This window comes from Coturnix japonica, chromosome 7 (assembly GCF_054131305.1).
Source record: "Coturnix japonica strain WE chromosome 7, WE-NBRP24, whole genome shotgun sequence".
NCBI classification, from domain to species: Eukaryota; Metazoa; Chordata; class Aves; order Galliformes; family Phasianidae; genus Coturnix; species Coturnix japonica.
In genome coordinates this window covers 17,480,383-17,506,557 of record NC_140669.1, presented here as the reverse complement: position 1 = coordinate 17,506,557, position 26,175 = coordinate 17,480,383, and the positions used below count along the sequence as shown (strand labels likewise).

At 40.1% G+C, this 26,175-nt stretch overlaps 1 protein-coding gene across 28 annotated transcripts; it reads right to left on the bottom strand.

The window, feature by feature from the left end:
- Nucleotides 1-75: 75 nt before the first annotated feature.
- Nucleotides 76-24,966, bottom strand: DYNC1I2 (dynein cytoplasmic 1 intermediate chain 2). 28 transcript variants are annotated; one of them, XM_085552508.1, is made up of 18 exons: nt 24,818-24,966; nt 23,925-24,068; nt 23,321-23,438; nt 21,844-21,958; nt 19,699-19,843; nt 17,435-17,494; nt 16,699-16,814; nt 10,641-10,730; nt 10,238-10,400; nt 10,046-10,145; nt 9,397-9,522; nt 8,324-8,470; nt 7,939-8,052; nt 7,475-7,608; nt 6,315-6,459; nt 5,377-5,517; nt 4,258-4,383; nt 76-3,593 (listed from the first exon to the last, which is right to left on the bottom strand). In XM_085552508.1, the coding sequence occupies exons 3-18, from the start codon at nt 23,426-23,428 to the stop codon at nt 3,480-3,482; spliced, it is 1,944 nt and encodes a 647-aa protein (XP_085408634.1). In that variant the 5' UTR covers nt 23,429-23,438; nt 23,925-24,068; nt 24,818-24,966; the 3' UTR covers nt 76-3,479. The 28 variants fall into 28 exon arrangements, 25 of the variants coding, with proteins under 25 accessions (XP_085408634.1, XP_085408639.1, XP_085408633.1 ...); XM_085552513.1 differs by having other exon boundaries at nt 19,699-19,789; XM_085552507.1 differs by lacking the exon at nt 24,818-24,966 and adding an exon at nt 24,632-24,724 and having other exon boundaries at nt 23,321-23,533.
- Between the last annotated feature and the right edge of the window lie 1,209 nt (nt 24,967-26,175).

The window sequence follows — 26,175 nt, the reverse complement described above, 5'->3', positions numbered from 1 at the left end:
ATTTACTCTGCCCTAGTTACAGCAAACACATTAAGACGCAAGGTGCTGGCTTGTAAGTATAAAAGAACACAGTACTTAGGTGAGCACATGCAGTGTGTTTTATTTTACAGCACTATTTTGCAACAAAGAATTCTCCCGAAGCACGTGATAATACTAATTCTGTAATAGATCTTGCCTCTATGGTAGCATATTTTAAATAAGAAATATTTGTCTGTTATGAAGACTCATGATATTTTGTTTAAACAGGATTTATTATTTGGAGTGTTTGCCTTTGAGCAGCAAATTGCACTAAAGTAGTGCGATAGCTCTGGTACTACCACACTGCAAATCAAAACTACAGGGGATAGTACAGGGGAATAAGAACAGCCGTGGCCAACTCTTACTGCTGAAATGCGCGTCTGGGCAGATCTACATGGTCTCAGACACCAACCTTTTAAGTGTTTGACAAATTAATATTGAATATTACTTAGTTCTGAGGTCTTTCCTAAGCAAAGTGACATCAGCTGTGCTTTTGATAGTGGAGAATGAATAAACACCACCCCACCTGCCCAGCAGTTAGTATCTGATTTCGACCACTGTGTGTGAAATACAGGAATGCATAACTGTCCCTATTAACAAAATTCCTTCATCTTCCACCCAGGAAGCTTCTAAAACTGTAGCAAAATAGAACTGTAGTCTACCTACCCAAGTGTCCAAATGCACAAAGATTCACAGCATGAGGACAAAGAACTCCAGAATGGAGAACTTGCTGTAACACAAACTGAAGGCATTCACTATATTTCTAGATAGTTTTTACCACTGACAGACTAAGTGACAATAAATTATCTGTGTTTTGTTAAAGAATGGCCAAAAAAACCCCACCAAACCCCAAACAACAACAAAACTCTTCTAATAAGCAGAACTGACTTTCTAGACTGAGAAGAAATTCCAGTTGAGTAGAATACAAAGTAAAGGAGAAGCTTGAACTCTTCTGGTTTAATTTTAAACTTAAGATACAGAGAAAAACGTCTGCTAATGTAACTTTTAAATCCAAAATGTCAGAGGAAATGGTGTATGTTTCTACAGTCCTAAAGGAAAAGAAGTTACACCACCATAAAGGCGGGGAGAAGGTAGCTGGACTTCCAGCTTCTCTTGTTAAAGTCTGACCACCTCCAGTCTTTAGTTTTACAGTTTCTTTCAGGGTTAAACATCCTGGGAAACAGTGGGCCCCACCGGTAACAACTTGCTCAGCCAGAAAGCAGTTGTTTATAAACTGAACTTCAGTTCTAGCTTGTAATGGAGATACTGCATCTTTTCAATGCTGAATAATATTCAGTGAGCTAGACATTACAGTACACTGGGATCAGCTGTTTGACCTCTATGCTGCAACATGTATACAGCCCTATTAAGTGTTTTTGTTTGTTTGTTTGTTTGTTTTATAACTATTTAAAAAAATTACCTATTTGTGCAGTTCTGTGGAAGAGGCCTCCTGGGAACACTCTTTCCTTTATCTGTGTATTTTGTTCTGCTTTCTTCTAAAGAGATACAGACGTGTAGTACCCACTGGCATTTAATCTCAGTCACAGCTTGTTGACTGACTGGATCAGCCCTGGAAGGCTTTCCAACGTGAGAACTCTCACAGCTCTAAAACTGGACAGCGTGGCTCCCAGGATGGTCATTTACAGTAAGCGGCACCACTGCTGGTCTCTTAACTTTGCAAAGAGGGTTTTAAAACTTGCTTTGATCTGCATGTAACCGTTTTCTGAGTGAGGAACACAAACAGGAACACAGAATAATATTGTTAAGTTACAGAAAGGTTAAAACTATTTAAAACTAAATATATATGATCTGTATGTTTCAAGTCTGAAGGAAACATTACTAAAGGAGATGTGACAGTATTGAGGGAAGGAGGAAAACCTTCTGTTTGTAAGAATTATTGTGCCTAAGGGGTAGAAGATCACCACATGATGTGCCTGTTTTCTACGTAGTTCATGTATTTCTCAACCAAACAGCTGCTGTTGTAATACTGAAACAAAGATACAAGGCAGATTTCAGACTGAACAGCATGACTCTGCACTGGACATAAAGGGTGGGCTTCTGACAAGACAACACTGAGGAAACCAATGGCCATTTCCCTTTCTAACCCACAGAAGAGAACCTCTTTAAGACAGAACTGCTGCTGTTAGCATCTCTGTGAACTGCTTGTAATGGAACTGAGAAACAAGAAGATAAACTCCAAAACTTAAGAAAAACTGGGCAAACAAGTTTCTGAGTGAGCTGGAATATAAACATGTATCCCACTTGTGAACATATGAAGCATCTATTCTGACAAAAATCATAGTTTGTAGTGGATTAAGAATGAGATAAATTAAACTTGTGTAGTTCTAACTTGGATTTAGAATCCTACGCTGAAGCTAACAACAATAACAAGGGGTAGGGCAAGATGTTTGATGGGAAAGTTTACAATATCCTAGGAGAGATTTATTAAAAAATACAGCCTCTAACAGAGATCGTAACATTTCATTGCCCAGCTGTTGAGAGGTTTTTGAGTCAAAAGAAATGTTAAAAAGCAGCAAGAAAAATTTTCTTTATCTTCATATGGACAATTAGTAGCAAGTTTGATGCTGCGGAAATCAATTCAAAATGTAGCTCACCATGCTTTGGAAAGGAAACAATTGACAAGAGTGGCCTTCCTTGTTTTAGCCAACTGCCGTGATAGGAAGTGAAGGCTGCGAGTGCAAAACTGACATGCAGTATAAGTGAAGGCAGGCAGCAGCTCCTGGGAACGTTCTACTCTGATACTACTGGAGGGAGACAGATTGGGGCTCAGGGCAGCTCATACAATATTTATTTATGAATCAGTCTCACTCTCTAATGCACCAATTCAAAACAAAATAACTTATTACTGTTATTAAATATGTATTTCATCAATTCTGGTTCAATTATCACATGGATTGTAACTGCAGACAAATTTTATTCACTCATATTACTCACTACCAGAGTCTGAGGCTTATCTCTATATAAGCAATGAAACTTACTTGGAACAAATGCATGCACAGCCATTGGCAGTTTGAATTAAAGAACCCTTCAGAAACTTACTACCTCATGAAGGCTGATCTTTGTGATACAGAAAGTTTAGTTTAGAAATGGAACCTGTTTAGAAACACTATTTCTACTTTTCCAAAACATACCGTTTATAAAGTGAAGATTTCAGAAGCTTAACAGTAGATTTACACCAGGTTAGTGTTTCAGCAAAAGAAGTTCCTTGCAAAGTCAAAGTTAACTGTATTAAAAGTTACAAGCACATTATTTGATTTGTGTAAGTTTCATATAAAAAGTCAACAATGCAAGATCTGATTTTCAGTGATCGTAACACATTTTCCAAGTCCATGGTTGAATCCACGTGTTCCTCCCTTAAGCTATTACTGACACTTGCTTATACTTCTAAGATTTGCATCAAATCATTCACAAATCTACCACCACTGCCGGTTTTCAGAGATCTATGCCGGGATGCGGGTTGCAGCTTCTTCTTCTGCATCAGCTCTGTTAGCGTTTATTTCTGCCAGTGTTCGGCCAAACCGAGTCCACTCGTCACTGCGAGGAACTGCAATTTGCTGTGGACAAAGAAAACATCATTTAAGCCCACCAATATATACGAACAGAGCTCGTTTTGAGCGGCAGAATTCACAAATAACATTCAGAAGATGAACAGCTTACCTTTCTTAGTGTAACTTTTAAAGGAGTCAAAACATCAACAGCTCTAACTAATGAAAGCAGCAGAATTTGGGAGTGATGTATCTAAGTACTATTGTGACAAGCTTGCATGAGACTGTCTACAAAGAGGAAGATTAATGCCACATCTGCACCCAGTTGACATGTCATGTACTACTGCAATACACACACTTATGAGAGCAACCACTTCTCTATGGAGTGAAGTCAAGACTGCTTCATTTCAAAACTTTTGTTCAATACTTCTCAAGCAATCGTTCAAATTTACATGAGCCAGTTATAAAGAACATGAAATCCCTACAAACAAAGCTGCTAATGGTTTCATCTTATTTCACCAGCCTTAAGAATAGGTATTCAGTTTTTGACTGGCGTAGCTGCCAAACGTTAATGCTAAAAAGTTATGACAGAATATGCGAAACAAACAGGTAAAGGAAATGTTATTTTTTTCTCTAATCACAGAGAGGGAAAGTTAAAAGCAAGTTGCAAAATACAAGTCAAATAAACTTGAGTGTTCTGTAATGCACTTTGCACAATGCATGGTATACATACCTCTCCCACATCATATATAACTATTTGTCCCTCTGAGTCACCGACAGCAATCTCTCTCCCGGTATGTGTCCATCTCACACGGTTCAGAGCAGGATTGCCCTCTACAGTAATGCTTGCAGTTGGCACCTGTATTCATTTGAAAGACACTGTTAAAAATGTACGAGGATTTCCTATTTGAAGATGACAGAAGATACCTCATCCATCAGCGCTGTACCCAACAAAATGCTGGACTTGTCAATTTAGGCTGTCTGTAGGTCTCAGATGGCTCTCAATGGCAATACGCTACCACTAGTGATGTGACCAGAACAACACGCTTCCTGCACTCTGACTTCATCAAAACACACACCTGCACTCCAACCATGACACAGAAGGCATTTGCCTTGTAGCTCTGTGGAACAGCAAGGAAGAGCCCTGAGACTTCAGGGGATACAACTGATGGAGGGCAGGGATGAAAGCAGCTGTTTCAATGGCTCAAAACCAGACCAGAGGCTAGAACTGGGTAAGTCCAATTGAAAAACCACACACTGGCATATGCTTTTAGAGAAGCCCTCTTTCTTATGTATTTTGGTGAAGGTGAAATTTCTAATTGCAGAGTATGTCAGAATTTTCCATTGTCTATCTTTAGCAAGTTTAGTCTTGGAAAGGGTTTATACTGTGGGTAAGTTCATAGCTCACACCACAAAACCCAGACACTCCATCCTCTAAGTTTAGAAACAACTTACAATTTCCCTGCTGTTATTACTGCAGCAATAGCAGCATGGCACTAAGAACAAAAGTGGTGTTTTGGTGGCAGGTTGCTTCAGACTGCTGAGCTGTAGGCTGCTAAGACCACACTGGGGAAGGTCTAAAAGTCACTTTCACAACACGGGTTGGTATCAAACCAACAGATGTTTTACGTTCTCGTTATGCGTACAACAATTTAATTACTGCTGCCACTCATTATGACCAGTCATTTGAATTACTACCCTGCAATCAAAGTAAAACATTAATTAGGCAGAAACTACTGGAGCTTCAGAATATTTAAGGACAACAAAAATACTTGGGTGAACTCTTGTCACTTTTTTGCACATGCACAAACAATTTTCCAGCTATATTTGACTGCTAACTTTATTGCCTCACCTCAGTATCATTGTTGAGATTCCATAGGTCAAGCCGGCCCATCCCATCCACACAGGCAAACAGGGCAGGGTGTGTTGGAGACCACATAACATCATAAACATAATCTGAGTTGTCTTCGAATGAGTAGAGGGGTTTGTTATTCTGAAAAGAAGAGACATAATGCAATATCCCAAGCCTGCAATTCAAACTGTAGGTCTGACAAGTAAGGCAAAACATAAAACTCATCAATAATGTGAAGAAAAAATAAACAACAAAAAAACAGCCTCTGCAGAAAGCAGCCAGAAACTAAGGGCATCAGCAAAGACATGCTTCCTGATGTCCTATCTTGGGAGCTACTATAAAGAAATGAGTAGCAAACCAATACTGTAAGAGATTTTAAACTTAATGCATTAAAAATGTTGTAAATCAAGAAAATGCAAATTCAGTGACAGCATTGTGCTCCTCAGGGAATCAGCACAACAGCAGGAGAGGTAATTCCAGCCATGAATGCTACGTGTGTCAACTGCCAGTCTCTAAATGCAGTTTGAGATTAGTTTTGGTGCTGTCTCCCAGACCTCCACAAAATTGTAGCAAAACATTTGTCTTATGCATTAAATGACGTAACTGAATTTAACAATGATTTGTATTACACTGTAATCATTGTTGATAACAAAGGGCAAAAGGATGAACAGAATGGATCAGAAGTACACAAATGATGTACAATCTGAAAGCAAAGACATCTTTATGCTGTCAACTAGTTTTGTTCATCAGTTGTCTTCTCTTTGCAGTAAACCAAAAACCAAGCACTAGGAGTCAACTGTACTACTGCTGGGATCTAGAGAGCTTCACACAGTTTGTCTTCAGTTTACCTAAGTTTCCTGAGTTGAGTAGCTTACATTATAGCACCACCTTGTGTCAAGGACTAAGAAGAAAACCACTGAACTATCTATTATAGTTACCTTCGTTGTCCAAAGCTTTACTGTCCAGTCAAAAGAAGAGGTGACAAAAAGATGTGAGAAGTCTACAGGTCCAACTGCTGCATGGCAGTGGATACCTGTGATTGGTCCCTGGTGTCCTTCAAACATCTCACTGATTCCAGCTTTGCTGTTTTAGAATATATAACCAAAGTTAATTTCTCTGGAAACCATACATCTGCAGACAGAGATAGCACTGAAATGCATTTTAAATATAACCTCAAGAAGATTTTGATGCTTTGAATGGATGTTAGCCCACTGCAAAGGCTTAAAATCTCAACAGACTCACTGAAGACCAGGCTCCAATACTGACTTTAACTTCAACATCTCCTTCCTGCTCTCCTTAGGTGCCAAAAATAGACCATGGGGCAGGTACAGATCCGCTCTTGTTTAACTGTATTGTTTCAAAGCAATGGCTAAAACTTTAAATCACACCAAGAACCAAATCCAGTCTCAGGAACGAGCACAAAATCCCCACTAACTTAAAAGAGGAACTGCAAGTACACCTTGTGGACGCACATGAGGGTTCAGACATAAACCAGTAACAATATATCCCTAATAACCTCCTATCAGAAGTGATGAAAAAAGGGGGGAGGGGGGGGAGAGATGGAAAGAATGTTACACAGAAGTGATACAATTTCAGCTATTCTGGAACCAAAAAGCGTGCAGCAAGGGTGATGTGTATTTGAGATGAAACCTGGACACTCAGTTATATTTAAGAAAGCAATTGATAAGATACAGTCAGACAATTTCAAAATAGATTGAACAGCAGGAGAAAAGCTGGCCAATTTAAGATTCGTGCGTGATGTTACTGTACAATTATCTACAGAACTGATACAAAGTTTGGAATGTTCTGCTACAATTCAAATGAATAAAACCTCAGTGACCTGCGCTGCCCCCGTCACTGCAAACAACTCCTGGCCAACGCAGAGAGCGCAGGACCAGTTCTGTAATCAAACTCCTCCTGGTTTTAATGAAGCTCTTGGAAAATAGCATGCACTGGAATTCAAACACTGCTATTTCAGAGGTTGTCAAGAACAAAGACTAAGCGTGTACTAGAAACAGTTTTAGCTGTGTAAGGCATACATGGTCTCATCATTTCACAGCTTTTATTCCCTTTGAATAATTAAAAAGCTTTTATTCACCTCCCATGACGGCATGCAGTATAGACTGAGCCTTCTTCACTTCCAACAACAAAGTTGTTGACATCTCCAATTGGGAAGGACATGCAAGTAACAGCCACAGCCTTGGACTGTTTGTGAACCAGCTCCATGCTGTCCTGTAGTGAAAACAACAGTAACTTGCTTTAAAATATATAAAACAGACACTAACATTTCCGAAGTCATTTAGATTTCTCTAGATTTGTTGTTGTTCTGCTTACATGGAACTGTGCAAGAATAAGAAGATTCTCTCTAATGGTGTTCTAATGGTGAATGTAATTTTTACAACATTGCACAGGGCAAAAAAGGCATTTTATCAAAGACCCTTCTAAGCTTAAGTATAATTGTGCATTGTAAAAATGTTTATTAATTCTTCTTAGATTCATTAAGTTTTTATCAAGTATTTATCTAGCACAGATAATATACAAATCCAAACTTATCTATCTTACCTGTGGCTGGGAAAGCATGTCCAGGCTCCAAGAGCATATCTTCCCATCAGTTGAGATACTGATCAAGTTATGAGCATTCTGGGTCCCAACAACATTTACACAGTAGACTGGGTGCTAAGAATTACGAAATAGCATCAGAAAAAGGAATTACCAATATCAACCAATTCTAGTGCAGTAAATACACTACTACATATATAATGTCATTTAATGGAAGAGGAAATGTTGATCACAGTGTGGTACAGAGAATGCTCCCATTCTTCAGTGATAGCAAAGGAAAACACAGACAAACATTTAAGCATTATCAATCAAGTGCACCGGACAGAGTTTCCTGGAGGTTAAATGCATCTTAACAAGAAACAGTCTTTGTAGATATTTCACCCCCTACCGTGTGAGCAGCAGCTGAAAGTGGAGTTCTCTGCACTGGAGTTCTCTTATTGCTGCGATTATCCCATAGCACGATCTGGCCAGAGTACGTGCCACCAACCACCAAATTGGGATGAAATTTTGCAAATGTAGCTGACATAACTGCTGACTGGAAGGGAAAAAAAAAAGACCAAAAATCACAGATGCTACATCTAAAACTAAAAGAAAACCTGACCAGTGAGCTCTTTGCTTCGATTTGGTACACTATTTCATTGTCCTACCACATGTGGATTCAAAAAGATTTTGTGAACGTCAGTAAGCTCTTAATTCTAACTCACATTCAGAAATTGAAGTTCTCTTTTTTTCCCCACCCCGTATGTATAAATTCATCTTGCTCCTACCATGGTTTGTTGGCAAGAGAAGGTCCAGTAACACACAAGTTAGTTATTCATGTTTTGCCACGGTCTGTGGTCATTTTTTCATGAGCCCACAAACCTGTCTCAACATAATAAAGCTACTTTTGCAATCTGGGCTTTGACAGTAATCTGACAACACTGGATTACGTTTGGATTCAGCTATGTAATTTTTCATAAATACAACATTTTGAACGTAAAGCGGCTATTTCAGGCTTGGGATAACGGAAGAAATTTGCAAGATTTTATCTTTCTGCATTTACTAAGAAAGCTCCATCTGCCTTTTTCACTGGCAACATGTGTTTCTAGTTTCCATCCTTGCTCCATCTCCTCAGGCCATCTTCATTTTATTCAGTAAATTAAGCTCTAGTAGTATACAACTCTGCTCAGTCTCCTTACATACAAACCTTCTTTGTGGCTCAGCCATTACACAAGAAGGTTTTGGGCTTTCAAGTAAATTAAAGTGAGTTCTAAAACAAGACTGAATTCTGAATGATGTCAGAAATTCTATAACAGAAGAATGTTTCTAAGCTGCATCCTTTAGCTATCACCATCTGTTTGCAAATACATGTGGTTAAAGTGAATGCCAGCCCAATGAAATAATTATGTTGACAGTCATAAGGAAGGTAGATGTCCAAGCTCATCAGCATAAAATCTTTATTCTCAAGAGACAGAACCGTACCTGGCAGTGAAAGACGTACTCTGGGGTAGTTTTCTTGTACTTCATATTCCACACAAGGGCCACTCCATCAGGCTCATGAGGTGCATCCTCGTTGTTGTTGTAAGAGGCAACAAGTAATTCTGGGTACTGAAAAATGAGTGAGAAAATGAGCAAGATGATTAGCGAGGGGTCCAGGCAATGCTAGAATCTTTGTTCTGTGCAACTCAAACAGGGATCAAAGAGAAACAAAAATCACCTTACATAATTCCTGTGAGAAATGGCATCAGTTAAAAGTGCAGTTGTTACAAATTGAGCTCATAACACATTATTAATGTGCACATTAAATTCTTGCTCTTTCATCATAATCTACTTTTATATGTAAAACTTTTACGTGAGCCCTGTTTTCTGAAGCTAACACTTAACTTTGAAAAGTAGAGCATAAGAAAGAACCCAACGTGCTGAATACTTTTTCTTTATAATTCAAAGTTTCTTCTGCTTTCCACATAAGATGCAAATTCCATTTACTATTTGCAAACCATGGACAATTTATGAACTGTTATAAGGAATTCCTTTAGAAACGCAGCCTATTTCAATTCTACACTCAGAAGGTTCAAGTGGACAGAACTAAAGGAACTTACAAAGATGACTGTATAACGTTAGTATTTTTTACCTGAGACGACCAGTCCAAACAACAGACAACACGATGCTTTGACCAACGTTCATCAAAAAACTGCCTATTTAAGGACAGTTTTGCTCCTGCTTGAATCTCCCTGTGAAGGCAATTAGGGAATGTCAATCTCTGACCACTTTTTCAAGCAAAAACATAGTACATGCACAGCAAAGCATTCAGCGTTCACATTACCCTTCTTTGTCTTCTAAGTCTCTTCCACTGTAGTCAAAGAAAATATTGATTTGCTCAGAAAGGGCTCTTTCAACAATCCTTGTAGAGTGGTCAAAGAAACTTAAAAACTCTTCAGAATGCAAAATTTGTTGCTTTTCCTCTTCCGTAAGTTCATGAGGGGCAGCTGGAAAAGTATTACAGCTTTCTTTAATGCATACTTCCACAAATTCTTTCCAAGGAAGGGAAAGAGCAAACAAACAGAGGTATTTATCACAATGCACAATGTTGGAAAATGTTTTTCTTAACAACCCTGTGCTTTATATTAAGTATTAAAACATCACTCAATTTGATTTCAACTCAGTGGGAAGGTTAAGATGCATTAAATATTTTCATTGGCAGCACAACATGCTGAGATGAGCCGTACCTTCCTCCTCCTCTTCCTTTTTGAACGTTTTTACTTCCTCCGGTTCAACTAACGGCTTTGGGGCAACCACATCTTCTTCTTCTTCCTCATCTAAGAAAAAAGCACGATGAGACTGTCAGTGTTTTTAGAGAGGAATGTTATCATTCTGCAGGAATCTCAACAGATAAAGAGTGGGATAATTTAGCTTAAAATGCTTCTATTTCTAAGATGAACATCCCCGTATAACATCATCTCACACCGCCTGCAGCTGGATTTTAGGAGCACTAAATTATGTACCTGTATAAACTGAAAGAAGACGCATTAAAAACTGTAAAGAATCCAAAGTGGAAATCTCTCTTCCAAGCATTTATGATTCCACACAAAACCATGTGGCTGATGCATGTTCTGTGGAACGTGCTGACACATTAATGCTACAGAATAAAGAAAAATCAAACGCCTGAAATAGTCTACAGCACAGCTGCTTACTGAGGATCTGAAACCATCAGTCTAATGGGTCTTTCTGTGGCACAAAGATGGCTCACATTAGCTTTCAGGTTGCTATTCTGAGAGGCAAATTTTGCTAAAGACAATAGCAGTGATATTACATTTTTTCTGTCATTCTAAAGGTGAGTCTCATTTTCGTCACCATGTTTAGCAACGAGGACTTTATAGCAAAATGTGTTTTCCCTAATTGCAATGAATAACATACAGTGTTAATGTTCAGGAACACTGACAGGGCTTACAGCATTTTCTGCATTTTGTTCTTTGAATATCGTAAACCAGAAAAGAAGTTTAAATTACTCAGTGTTGTGGAATACAGGCTTCATGGCTTTTCTTCTGCTTTCCCCACATAAGCTTCTAAAAGACTGTTTTTATCAGTTAAACAGCTACATCACCTGCCTGTAAGGGAATGGCAGCAGGAGTCTATGCCTCACCACAAGTAACAAGGCAGTATTCAACATGGACTAGGTTTGTCTATTGCAGCCATCTCCCTGACCCACGTTCAGTTACCTAACAACAACAACAACAAAATCCACACACAAAAAAAAGGGGAGGAAAAAAAAAAAAGAAAAAAAAAGCGTGGTCAAGGGATGGGAACCAGCTGCCAAGCCACGGTCCCAGCAGCCAGCCAGCTGACTAGATAGCAACAACCAGATGGTACGGCTAGGATTGTCTCTCAGCTATGAGGTGGCAACGGGATGGCACAGCATTTTTCTGCCTGACTGCTTCCAATCATGTCTCTCCCCAATGGCAAGCCTGTGCAATTACCAGCACTCCAGGAGGTCTACAGACAAGCCTTTACCCTGCAAACAAAATACAGCTTGTAGGCCATACCAGCTGCCAAACCACACACATAGTGATAGGTTTAAAGAGGTCTGAAAATCTTTCTAACTCTATAGTGTAGGCAATAAAAATATAACTGTACCTGCAGGAAAGAAAGCTTTAAATGACACTGTATAATGCACACAATAATACAAACTCCAACTTAATCAAAATGATAATGACGTATGCCAATCCTACATTACTTGAAATTGAGCGATTTTTACGTTCTGACAAGTTTACAGAACTAGGATAAATGGCATGAATGATTTCAATATATGCTCATACTTTTGAACCAAATGGTGAAGGTTAAAATCTTTCCTTTCAAGGGCCTCAATCAGCCACAAAGGAAAACAGTAATCACTGTCTTTTCAGCCAGCCCAACCGCATTTGTCAGCCCTTTCTCCGTCAATGCAGCCAGAGCAATCAACCTGCCAAACATTCAGAATGGAAAAACAATCTGAAAATACAGGGTATAATGCACCTGCCAGTGAAAATGGCCATTTGAAGAAAAGCTAGTGATCTCAGTGACCCTGCTGAGGAGGCGGTGGTGCAAAGGGGAAAGAACGCGTAAAAGAATTCTTAGTGATCTCCACTCTCTTGCACATTGACACTTCCTTACAAAGCACGCCAATTACAGCTTTTGTGCTACTTAAAAAAAATGAAAGCTTTTTTGGGCAAAATAATCACGCAGAGAAACAGAAAGACACTGCTCCTTTTAGATGGATTCGCACGTACAGCGGACGAGTAATCTGCAAGCCGTACAACCTGCCGCAATTCCAAAGCACGTAATTCTTAGCACCGAATCACTATAGGTGTGAATGCTAATTAATCTAAAAAAACGTAATACAAGTTAACAGACATTGTTTTGAAGACAACAAACACAGGACAACAAATTCACGTTATACTCCTATACAAATGGCCCCCTCGCTCTCCCAGCCAATCAATACAGCAGACTGAAATGACGCCTTAAATTCAGAGATTTCGTCTGGGGTCACCCTGGATACGTTATTCCAGCTTTCAAAGTCCCAGATGAGAAATTTCAGCCCAGCCCGGGTTAGCCATACTACACTGATTCTAAGTACCATTTTCAGTGACAGGAGTCAAATCCTTTTCAAATGCAGATGGTCAACCCCTTCGTGCTAAGTGACCTCCTAATCTACATATTTTATTCAAAAGATCATATAGTTGATTGCTCGTGCCTTTTAATGCTTGAAACATAAATGGCATATATTATACAGAGATCTAAATTCCTTCATAGTACTTGCACTGCATACAGCCAGCTGATATTACTGCACTGAAATGCAGGATAAGCGCTTATTGTAATATTCTCCAAGTATCAGACATGAAATTGAACGTGTCATCTCACTGCGATTTGTCTGTGACTGCAGAAATCTTGAAACCTCCTCTTTAAAGAAATAAAAGTCACATGCAAACATCCTTGGATCTCAGGGGAATAAAAAAGTTCTTGCTCCCATTACCCAATAGTAGGATGCCTGCTACAAGCACTTACAGCCCAAAAAGGCACTACCATGTTGTTGTGCAGTAACAGAGCTAAGAAGTTTTTGTTGCATTTCTCTTTTCCCTCACGTACCTGGATTTTATTACCTAGTTCAGGTGCCGGTGTTTCCAGGGCATCAGCTAAGCAGCAACACATTGCCCAGCAAACACTGGAAGATCAGGCATACAATTCCTAACAAAGCTGCACATCTAGCAAGTTGAAGATCCACAAGAACATCGGTATACTGTATTTATTTCATGTCAGCTATATATGAATGGGAATCTTAAAGGCACTGGATAATTTCATCCTCATTATTTTCTACTGACTGATTGGCACTTCAACTGTCCACTACCACATTCAGTTCTTTGTTTATAAAAACAGCTGATAGGAGTTCGGGAAGTCACAGGGCTCTGAGCACAGGAAATAGGACTCTGTCACATTAACATAGTGATGAACATTCATTGTAACACACCAAGTGATTATGACCGTGTGGATTTTTTTCTGACAGGAAGCTGGGAATTTTCCATTATCAAGTGAACAGGAACGACAAATTTCTTGTCAGTGAACACTAAAAGCAGGTTTAATGAACCACAGGACTGTGACTTTGAGTTTACATCAAAACTGTGATGTATTTTGGCAACATGGAAAGAAAAGCAGTGCAGTATATTAGGTTGCATCCAGTGACAATACTTCGGAGTGAAGTTCCAGTTGCCTGAGTAATCTGTTGCTGCAGAGTAGGTTAATCAAAGTTAAATCATCTGTGAAATGGGTGGCTTTTGTTAAGCAGAGTATATCTTCATATCAAGTTTTCCCACCTATATTTCACTGTACATTTAAGACCTACACAGGGCAACACTTGGATATATAAGGCTCTGTTAATTCTTCTTAGGATATTAGAACATCAAAACGGCCCACTCGCTGTAACAGGTATCCAAGAGGCCAATAAATAGCCCCAAATCATTGTCAGTCTGTTAAAGTGAGAATTAAAAGGACAGAAGTATCCGGTATTTTCATTCTTAAATGAAATTCTCAGACTCCTGAAGAAGTAAAGCAGATGGAGCAATACTGTCTGCAGCCAGTGCTGATTACATGCAAACTGCATTGTACAGTGACACCAAGCAAACATCCTGTTCGCCTGGAAAAGCCTTGACTGAGATAAGCAGAAGCATATTCAACAGTACAGCTGTTTTTCCTTGGATTAACCACTTCAAGGACTCAAAATAATACACCTTTCCATTGGCTGAACTGGTGACTTCTTCCCATGCAAATTCCAACAATATCTTAGCAAATAAAAAAGAGATCAAACAGGAAGGAAGAGAGCCATGCAGCAAGAACAGATAAGAATGTTTTCACCAGTGATTACTGCACTCAGTAGCCAACACAGAACCTTCAGAACACTTCACACTTAAGCTTATCACTTAAGCCACAATAAATGTATTTGGTCCCCAATCTAAAAAACAGGTCATCATTACTGCACAGGATGACAAAAACAAAGAACAGAAGCACAGCATGTCAGAAGGGAAGAAAAGATAACTGTATTGTCTCTGCTGCACTCCTTGGAACAACGAACTATTTCATGATTACATTCTATTTCTTTCACATGACAAATGCAGCTGCTGTAGTAAGATTAGAATAGTAAGGCTATTGAAAAATCTGGAAAAGAAGAACAAAGATATGAAAAAATTCAAATACCAAAGTAAGACATGTTTAGATCAAGAGGTTTTGAGCACTAAGATCCCTACCCCTACACTATTTCTGCACTTCTCTTCTTCTATGTCATTAGTGATGGGCTTGTATAAATTCAAACCAGAGGAGAAAGCAGCTGAGAGTTCCAGTCTTTGTATGATAAATCCCTGAAACAAATACTATATATCTACCTTCTAGGCCTACATTGGACTTGAGCATCCTCCTGCAAAAACGATGAAACACGCTTATTAACTTCAGCTTGGGGAAAAAGAATATTCTGTATGGCACAGTACAGAAGACTTGCATTCTATAGCAGAAAAATTCCTACTCTAAAGAAAACTGTATCTCTAATCATAAATTGAAATTGATTTCTAGGAAAGGTCTTGATTTTATTATTTTACAAGGATATAGAAAAAAAAAAAAAAGACCAACCCTCCCAAGGCAAGCAGTTTTTCAAACACTTTATAGTCATAATAAGGCAACATACTAGTACTTAAACTCTTTACACAAAGAAGCAATAGTGCCACTAGCACTGAAGTTACATTCTAGCTCCACCACCAAGGGCTGCGAGCAATCTTGTCACACTTCCTCATGAAGTGGAGAGGATCTCTGGCTCAACCTGGCTGCAGCTGAGAAGGTAGTGGGAAGAGTTACTCCATATTCAATATTGCCAAGGATGATACAGCAAGTCTGTACCACATAGAAGCACAATCCTATAAACTTAGACTACCTCCCTTCTCTAACTAGAAGCACATGGAACTGGCCTGGTGTAGATTTTGGAACAACCGAATGCTGTCCATTCTGTCAGCTTCTGAGGTGAGTGACTTCTGCATTTTAAAACTTGAACCCGTCAGGTGAAAGGTACTCATTGCTTGAATTTAGCTTTGTTACAGTGAACCTAAAATTGGTGTTTTCATGTCTACCACTTAAAGCTGAGCCTTGAAGCCTCCCCTGTATAACAGTCACTTCATTTGTTGTGCCACAACAGCTCCCACAACAATTATCAACTCCACCAGTTTTAAGTTAGTGTTCCCCTACTTCCTGTTTGTCCCACCAGATTAGTTTTAGCTTGAATGTTTCTCAACTCATCACCCTTTGCACAAAAGCATGGCTCCAGCAGCCTTTCAAAGTCTCAAGATAGAAGAGTTAAGAGAGGTTCTCCCCATTTTATGGATATGCAGTTAGAGAATAAAAAACACCTGCAGTCATTCTGTTCACTCAGTTTGTTGTAAGGATAAAAAGCCTCCAAGGAAGTTGTGGAGGAGTTCTCAATCCAAAACGTTTCCTACTTTCATTTACTGGTTGACAGGTACTTAAAAAACAAAATGTCTAAACATATACTGAGCAATAAATTGCCACATATAATCAGTAAGAGTAATGTTACAATTAAACAAGATGTAGAATGTCAATAACACTCTTTAGGCAGACCTACAAGTAGAATTTATACAAATTACATCACAAATCAACAGTCATTCTACCACATTATGTTTTGAGATCAGAACTGTTGGCTCTAATTCAGCCAATCACTAAAATAAAGAAAAACACATTTGGTTGTAGTATGTTAACATTCACCTTCCTTCGGCTGAGTCATAACGGGTGTTTGTGTCTCCTTTGTATACGTAACAATTTCCCGAGGAGGAAAGTCAACTTGTGTGATCTTGGCCATTCCAAGTTTAACAGGTCCACGTCTACATAAAATTAATAGAAACATCAAGAAATAAAACAAGAACAACAGAAAACAAACAGTTAACATCATGAATTACTTTGTATTCTGTCTGCAGTAATACTCAAATCATCAAATCACAGCATAGCTTTGTGAAACTTAAGTTCAGTGGAAACTTATCCCAGAAAAAGTCACAATATTACAACCAATACTTTATTATCACTATTATTTAACATCACCTATATCCACAGCTAAGAAAGTTGTGCAAATATACAGAGGAATCTGGATTAAATGATATTGTTTTAAAGTTTTGCTCTTTGCAGCTACATACAGTAATGTTACACATGTGAAATACTCGTATATGCCTGCATAAGCTGTATTTGTAGGGAAATGGTTTTAGGACTTCAAAACTTAAGAAACAAACCAACCTAATTAATCTGAATTAAAAACCTTATTTAACTTTGCCATCCTTTTTTATTTACCTCTAAGATGCTATTTAGGACTCAGAACTACAGGCTTGAAGCTCACACACTGACAAGTGGCACATTAACAGTAACTCAAAAAAAAAAACAAGAAGAATGTAAGCTCTTACGCTCATTATTGGCAAGTATATGAAAGAGGGAATAAAAGAAATCTATGCAGTACCCCAGATCGGAATCAGAGTGGAGCTGAAGAACTGATGGATCAGTATCCCAGTGCAGCGTCCTGATACCACAGGTTGAACAAATCATGCAGCATTAGCAAAAAAGGCCAGAGATTAGTGAAGCAAATACACACTATGAAATCCTAGAGTTACAGTAAGCTTATAGTTATTTCACCGTTCACAAGAAACAAAGCAATGTAACATCAGTTAAGAGAAATTCAGCAAATATTCAGTGCAATGATACATGCAGTCAATACAAAAGTTAAAAAGCAAATGCAGACCCCAGAGCTATTAGAAAGGAATTAAATTCTTCTAAAGACTGAAAGTTAAAGACCTGCAAAAGTAGCTTTTATGACAGGCTAATGAAGATATTTTAAATAGTGACCAGAACCACTAGGAACTTCCTTTCTAAATCTATTCAGATCTGTCCATGCCTTAAGATGACAGATTTGTTAATGTAATGCAATCTTGCCCAGAGCAGTAAATATGTGGAGGAAATGGTCATACTGGTAAAGGAAATGAGTCAACACACAAACCTTTTGGTAAAGGGGCAAAAACGCATTTCCACTGGGAAAGAGAACTGCTAGAGTTTCCAAGATCTGACACTGCAGTAATTACGGGTTAAGCACTGCCTTGGGCTTTTAAGTGTCATCTGCGTTAGAGCCAACTCCACTGAAGATATTTAAATCCCATGGAAATAGCAGACTTAATATTAGTAACAAATTACAAAGTCCTGCTCAATAACAAACAGAACAGATCTACTTCAAGTCACTTTCATCTCAAAAGAAATACAAAGGGGAAGGGAAGATCCAACTCCCACTTTGTGTTTTCATTTAGTCTACCTCCTGCTCTCAGGCAGAGTTTAAGAGCAAGCACACGAGAGATTAACAGACAAACATGCATGGATTTCTAAAGCTTTTAGATGCTATAATTTTTTTTTAAAATCATGTTTTAAAACAAAGGATCTGTTATTTTACTATGGCAAGTCAATAAAGCATAGGTTTCCATTTCTATCCCATGCATGGTAGCGTTCTCAGAAAGCAAATGCAGAAATCCAAAGGTAAAGCTTGTTGCCAAAATTTACAGGCCATGTAATGAACACAAGTGATTTCCAATTGCACTATGAATAAGCTATACACAAATCTGCACCTGAGCATGTAAAAAACGTTCAGGTTCATATCGACTGTCTGTTGTATTCCTCTGTGCCTGTACTGACCCACTGGTTCCTGCTCAGTATTAAGCCACTTGTAAACCTTTGTGCAGCTCATTAAAATCTTGACTGTCTTCAGGCTAAGATCTCACACAGCCACGTACACGTAACCTGCGTGTGTACAAGGATTTACTACAGCCTTTTAAAAAGATGTTTTGAAGTGGCTGAAGTATTCAGTCCTCCTCCAAAGCGAAGACTCATATAAGCACAAATGTAATTTGAGATAACTGTGCTTTAACTAAACTTCATCCACAGTGTATATTCAGGAAATTATAGTACATTATTAACATATCAATATTAACAGGCAAGCATTGCTTGTGTTCACAGACTAGGTCTGAGAAACATTAAAAATACACTCTGGAAATACTGTTTCCCACTCTGAGTTTGTAGTTTAACACAAATATTTGATAACAAAGCATTTCTCAAACTGTTATGCACAGGGACAGGAAAAGCACCGGAATTGAAGAAAAAAAACCACCATGGCTGCATTAATGCTATCCTTTGGAGATAGCGATTGTGAGTGGTACAGTCAAGTTCTGAAAATGGCTACAAGGTGGAAGATCTTGAGAAATATACTTCTGAGTATTAAAAAATAATAATAATAAAATAAAAAATAAAAACAACCAAAAGTAGAAACAAGGGAAAATCTGTAGACAGTGTCTTTTACTAGATCAAGCAGAATGGAGGGAAGGAGACAGCCTATACCCAAAGGCATGATTCATTAGAAAGCTGAGAAGAGCTCAGAAGTTTGACCCCTTAGTTATTTTATTGTCGGAGGTATTCATGCTTACAAGACATTACCACAAGACATCCAGGTTCTTTAAAGTCTAAGCTTTAAAACTGTAAGTTTAAAAAACTCTAAGACCATGTTAGCAATTTAAAATTCATTCCGTGTAGTTGCATTTCTAATTTTAAAGTAAAGCACTTCTGTAAGGCAGCCACTATTCGCAGATTCGATATTATTGTAGAGTCACATTCAAATAACAAGTCTTGATTTCTTCAGTTCAGTCATTCTGAACGTAAGCATGAAGCCCAAGAACAAGCAAGGGGACATACCTGGATCCAACGGCGCCATCACCGGAGTCCTGGCTCCCAGCCTCGCTTGGCGTACTCACGGATTTGGAAGACGGAGAGGTAGGAGGAGGGACTAAATAGTGAAACAGACAGGTATCCGCTGTTACTACTCGCAGAGGTTGCACAGCTTAGGATGTTTTCAAATTAATTCGACATGGAGAATTAAAAAAAAAAGTGATGGCAAAGAAAAAAAAATAAATACATGGATGAAAATGAATAGTAGAAAGAGAGGGGAAAAGACAATGTTAACATTTCATGCTGGATTTCATGCAATTGTTTGGTATTTCTGCATTTGGTGCACACAAGACATGGAGGAAAAGGCATTAAAAAAAAAAAGGAAAATAATTTTTTAAAATCTGAACTTATAACAAAAGGTAGCATCAGTTTTCAAATGGTAATTTCCACCAAATCATGTTGCTTGTGCATCAAAGAAAGGCACCTGTTAACACGGCTTTGATAGCAATGTCTAATTCTTCAGGAAACTGAGAGTATTGAGCTTAGTATCTTTGCTTCTAATCAAATAATCACAGAAATGTAAACCAAAACAACATGGCTTTGTCACGGAGTCTATTTTTGCTGTAGCTGTAACCAAATCGACAAAGTTCAGCGCACTACAGTGATGTCTGTGAGTGGTGTGTTTTAGTGGGGAAACCTTCATGCTTCCTTTCTTTTCACATGACAAGCAGCCTGGTACAGATACACTGGAACTTGTTGATAAAAGTCAGTTTGTTCTCATCTCTTAGATGAAGACTGCAATTGCATTTTAAGAAGCAACATGGTTTTTTTGGAATAGACACATGACAACAAATGATTACCATGCACTCATGCAATTTAAGCCATGCAGAACAACTATAAAACACCTTTCAACTTTTCGTTTAGAATTTTTTCTTTTTTTTTTTTTTCCAGAGAAGCAGTGAAACTTATCAATGAACCTTAAATTTATGCTTAACAGTCACTATTTTGACTATTTTTAATTAATGGACTTGATTTATTAAAATTGCCCGCCTACAAGGGGACTTCCATATCTACCTAAAAATCATACAGTTATCCTTCATTAATACATAAGTGTATATGCATGCGTATGAAGCTTTCATGTTCTGCAACTCACCATCACCATCCACTGAACAGTTTATACTAAAAGCAATGTCCTTAGACCTGTACATTCCAACGTTTCTGTGCATTAAAGTGCCATCATTTCCAGTAACGTCACCCTCTTGTAATTGAACAGGTGAAATTAGGAATATCATCTATAAGTTTCTGTACTGCTCTACCTCAGGGTAAGCATGGCCAAAAGAACTCAGTAGTTTCGTTTGATGCTACAGTGCCCTCTGGCGGCACTATCCCAATAGAGCACGGCAACAACACACGTTAAAATTAATGCTGTGGATGCAGCCTTGGGAGCAACTTTAATGTTGTTTGCTGTGTATTTATAATATGTGAGGACTGTCCAAAAACAATTATGAAGATGTAATCACACAGACCACAGACATAACCAATTACTTCTTGTTTGCAGCCTCAGTTGAAATAGACCCTTGCCGTCACTGAGCCAAACTGAAAACTAAGTTTTAACTCCTCTTTGATTTCAGAACTAGAGACAAAAAGCAGAGTTGAAGTGTCACCCTCTTCAACTTCATCTTCCAGAGGGAAGCAGGTAACTAAGGGCAAAAACCATACAATACACCAACTGGTGGGACAGCGGTATAGATAAGAATCATCACCTGTGACAGTTAAGTTTTATGCTTAGCTTTGCTATTTCTCCACCAAAGTCAATCAGATGTTTAAGATAAGGAAAAAAGAGGAAGTAAAGGGCACAGCAAGAAAACGAGCCAATGCCACGAGAAAATCCCAGATTTAAAGATTAAGCGTTATGGAAAGGGATAAACAAACAAACAAAAAACATCAGAAAAGTAACGTGCAAGAGGAATAGAAAAGCAGAATAATTATAATGTTACATTACATGTTTTGTAATACATAGAATTTCGATCAAAACACTCCAAATAATCCACTAAGTTGAAAATATATCTTTGACAAGCATTACTAGAGATATGTACTGAAACAATATATAATTGGCACAAATACTAACAACAATAAAGCATTTATCTCATAAAATACTACGAATATTCCTACCAACAGGAGATTCCGGTGTCAAGCCCATGCTCTGAAGTAACGCTTCAGCTTCTCTTCTCTTCTTTTCAAGGTCAGATTCTTCTTGTATAGGAAGTGCATCCTTCTTCTGATCAGTCTAGAAATAATTCAATAATTGCATTATGGCATTTAGAAGGCATTAAGAACAGATTCATTTTATTTCTGAGATCAAACACCCGTGCTTTCTGTGCTACTGAAACCTTCCATCAGACACTGCACTAATAATTCCAAAGGATCTTTCTGTAGATAAAGTACAAACAGACAGGAGGAATCACAAGGTTTTGTAGCTTTAATACTGTCTTCAAGTAGTTCTTTTAAGTTCATCAGTTTTGTTCAAGTTGTTTTATTATCTGCTGGATTTCAGACACGCAAAAAAGGCCCAAAAATTTACTCACATGTAATTTAGAAATAATGTGGGCTCTTCAGTGAAAGATGCTGATCTTCCACACTTTCCCACTTTCATTTAACTGCTCACACAACTACAGCAATGTAATTCCCAGCTCCAGGTGTCCACAAGTCAGCCACTGGCAAGCCCATGTTTTTAATTTTAATTATAGAAATACCAGATTTCAATAGAAGCAGCAAAATCCAGACCCAGTTATTATAATCCTACAGTATGAAGAAAGATTCCTCCCATGACTGCATTATACCTTTGATCTACTGAACATCTTTGAAAAGGACCTTTTCCAAACTTGAGATCAAGTTCCAAGCAGCGAAGGTACCGTAACACAGATGGAAGCACAAGCACAGGCAATACAGAATTACATCATCATCAGAGCACAAGGGTAGGATTTCCCTGAATCATTTTGCTGGCAGATACTCAGACTTCAGTCACGCTAACTGAGAACGTCTTCAAGTTCAGAACCAAAAGAGAGGATGTCATGCAGAGGTGACACAGCACACCAAAGCATTCCAGCAGACATTCCCTTTATGATGTATAATCCCCTTTCAGGAGAAACTTAGTAATGCATCACAGATTGTAAGAAATGTGGAAAACAATCATGTCCCAAACATCACTCTGACTCGAAAATCAGGTTAAACATGAATCAAGGAACACAGCAAGTAGTTTGTATGGTAACAATACTGACAGTCAAACAGTTCACACAGACATCTCCAAAACTGCATTTCAGAATGGGGTTCTCTAAAATACACCATCACATCTCATGAAGAGACACTTCTGAGTCAAACTTCAGCCACTCGTCACAGTAATTTCATGCACACAAGACTATAGCTCTGATTTCTAAAAATGCAAGTGTTTTCAAAACCTTACCGTATGGATAACAGGCTTGTGTCCTTCTCAGAAAATGAAATCATTACACTTGCATAGACCATTTAAATAGACATTAAATAACAGGTAGCAAATAACGAAGTGAACCCGCTTTTTTCAGGCACGTTACACATATGTGGGGCAAGTTCTATAAGCAAACAGTCAAGTTTCAAAGAGAAAACAGTTTCTTACTTCTTTTTTCTTTCTTTCTTCCTCCTTTCTTTTCTTCTCCTCTCTGATCTGAGCCAGTCGCTGCTTCTTGCGCTCCAACTCCGCCTTCAGTTCACTTTTGTCAGACATGACTGAAACGCTGATCGACACAGAAGTCACTCCAAGTGGTTTCGTTTGGTTAAGATTGCTTCGTTACAGGAAAATTGCTATCGGTAACACAACTGTGCTAAGCGGCTAAAGACAAAACAGCGAGAACTCCTACAATTATAATTGAACTTCCATTCCTATTCTCACACTTAGCAAATTCTCACCGCTAAGAAGGTTTGTTTAAGGAAACAGAAGGATGACAAGGTGACAGCACCTTTTCCCAATGTATTCCTGAAGCATGTATAGCCAAAGCACTACGGAATGACACCTGGAGCTCTGAAGATGATTTATACTATGTTGCACAGAATTCTGCACAGCCCCAGAGACGCCTATGGTATTTAAACACAGCAAACATTAAGAAAGGTGTCCATACATTTTTACTTTACACTGCAGCCCCTTAATTACTGGCATTTTATAACCTAGCAGGATGACTGTGATGTATCCTGTCAGATGTGCACGCAGGAGCCAAAACACCAACCTGATCAAAGATTATAGCAAGGAAAACTGGGAGTGGAGGGATGGCCACCAATGTCCCATAAAGAATGTGCAATGCTGATCTTCCTTTCGTTTATAGATCTTGTGTATGCTGCTAAGCAATGGGCGGGGCTTCCAATGACAGAAACTACCAAAGACATGTTACATAAGTCATTTGATTGAGCACACGTGGGAAAGCCGAGCACAAACAAGAGCAGTCAGAACCCGAACCGCTTCGGGAGATGACAAGTAAGAAGACGGGCAGGAAAAGCCGTGTGAGCAGGCAGGGCCAGCAGCAGCCAGAAGTGCCGATCAGCTTCCTGCTCAACAAATGCACACCAGTACGCAGAGCAGGAGCGGAGCTGACACGGCTGCGGGACCTGCCGAGCTGTTACACGCATCAGAAACCATCACCCACATGTGCAAAGCAGGAACACCCTCATGTGTCTGCACGGCACGCTTATGAGCAGCACACGGCGCACGCCTCCCACACTGACCCCAGCCGGCAGCTTTTCAGCTACGTTCCCTGCCAACACCCCGCCCGCACAGCACAGCGGTACCGGCCGGGCCGTGCAGTCCCCGCACCGCGGCCCCCGCCCAACGCCGCGCTCAGGCCGCGCTCCGCTCCCAGGCCCCACCCGGTTCCCTCACGGTCCGGCCGTGCGCCACAGCGGCTTCAGCCGCGGCCCGGAGCCGTGTGACCCCTCGCACCTGCCGCCGGGCCCCGCTCCGCTCCGCGCCCTCCGCCCTCGGCCCGGCCCGGGGACTATTGACCGACACCCGCTCCGCTTCCGCCCGCTCCACAAAGGCGGCGGCTGACTGACAGGCTGCTGACAGGCGGTGGCCTACGGTGGGCGCGGAGGCTCAAACCGGCTGCGGGGCGCAGCGGGGACTTACGGCAGCAGCGGAGGCTTCAACACGGTGCGGAGGGGGCGACGGCAGGAATTCACTCGGGAACGGACGCGAAGCGACGTGACGGGGCGGGGGGCGCCTCGAGAAGCCGCTCGGCCGCGCCCCGCCGGCCTCAGCGCACACGGCTCCGGAACGACGACACGGGCGGGACGCGACGTACGGCGTGAGCGGGGCGCGGTGCACCACGGGACGTGTAGTCCTGCGGGGCCACGAGGGCTCGTGCGCATGCGCATCTCGCCTCGCTGCCCTTGGACGGCCGTGACGTGCGCAGCGCGCGGGAAGCGCGTGTCGCGTTGGACGTTAGAGAACATGGCGCCTTTTGCTCGTGGGCTTTGGCGCCTGTGGCAGCGCCGCCTTGTGCCTTGTTGTGCCTTGTGCTGTACCACAGGCAGCTGCCAGGTGAGGGGGGTTCCTTTGCTCAGCTACCAGCTGATAGAGATGTGATGTGCTCAGCAGAGCAGAAATAACACGGGCAGCTCGTGTGCCTCGAGTGTGAGCTCCCAGCAGTCAGTGAGAGGCAGCTGTCAGAGGCACTGACGGTCATCTCCAGAGATGGTTAAACTCTCTGCTATTGCCAACACCAATAGTTTGTTTTAAAAAACTGGGTCTCCGAGCACTCAGGTGTGTCGAGGATGTGCTCTGCATTCCTGCTGGCTGTGTCTGCATTGAGGCTCTACGGGTCACAAGCTGAACAGGTCGGTTGGTGCTTTGCTGGGATGGCTCTGAGGCCGGGTTGCTGTAGGAGCCATTGGTTGCATTGGTCCATGCAGTCTCCTGTGTGTCCTGGGGTTCATGCAGCACCTTGAGGAAAATGAGAAGAGCTGTCTGCCGTCTGGATGGCTTCTGCTGATTAGATCTAACCTCCGTGTGCTTTGTGAGGGTATATGGGTGTTACCATGAGGAGAAGCCGTAAGTGCTTATCAGTGAAACTGTCAAAGAAAATTGTATGATGTGCCAGAAAGGGGATTCCATCTTTCTTCAGAGATGGAAATGTGAAAGTAATGAACTTCCACCAGCAGCTGTCAGCTCTGAATTATTATTTCTTTTTTGCCTGAGTTTTCTAATGTCACTGATGATAATGTGCACATCTGGGAGCAGAAATGGGTGTGTTTATTGTTGTGTGCTGTAGCTATGCTTTCTGTTTGGCCATGCAATCAATCAATCTTACATATGAAGTTTTCTAGTAATATCTCTTACATTTACCTTTAGGCTTCGTAGCACAGGAAGCAAACGTTTCACATTTGTGATTAATTTAGACAATTGATTTTGGATTTGCTGAGGTGTATTTCTTGATGGTGAGCCTACACTGACCTGCTGAATGGCGTATTGCTTCTTGTGTTGGT

What these genes read in the sequence shown, in the direction of transcription:
- DYNC1I2 (XM_032445835.2), bottom strand. Translation starts at nt 23,428, where the DNA reads ATGTCTGACAAAAGTGAACTGAAGGCGGAGTTGGAGCGCAAGAAGCAG. An exon ending in TATGACTCAGCCGAAGGAAG is followed by an intron (nt 10,731 to 16,698) that starts GTGAATGTTAAC and finishes CTTTTTTCTTAG; the next exon opens with ATGAGGAAGAAGAAGAAGAT. An exon ending in ACTGCATGCCGTCATGGGAG is followed by an intron (nt 6,460 to 7,474) that starts GTGAATAAAAGC and finishes ATTCTAAAACAG; the next exon opens with CAAAGCTGGAATCAGTGAGA.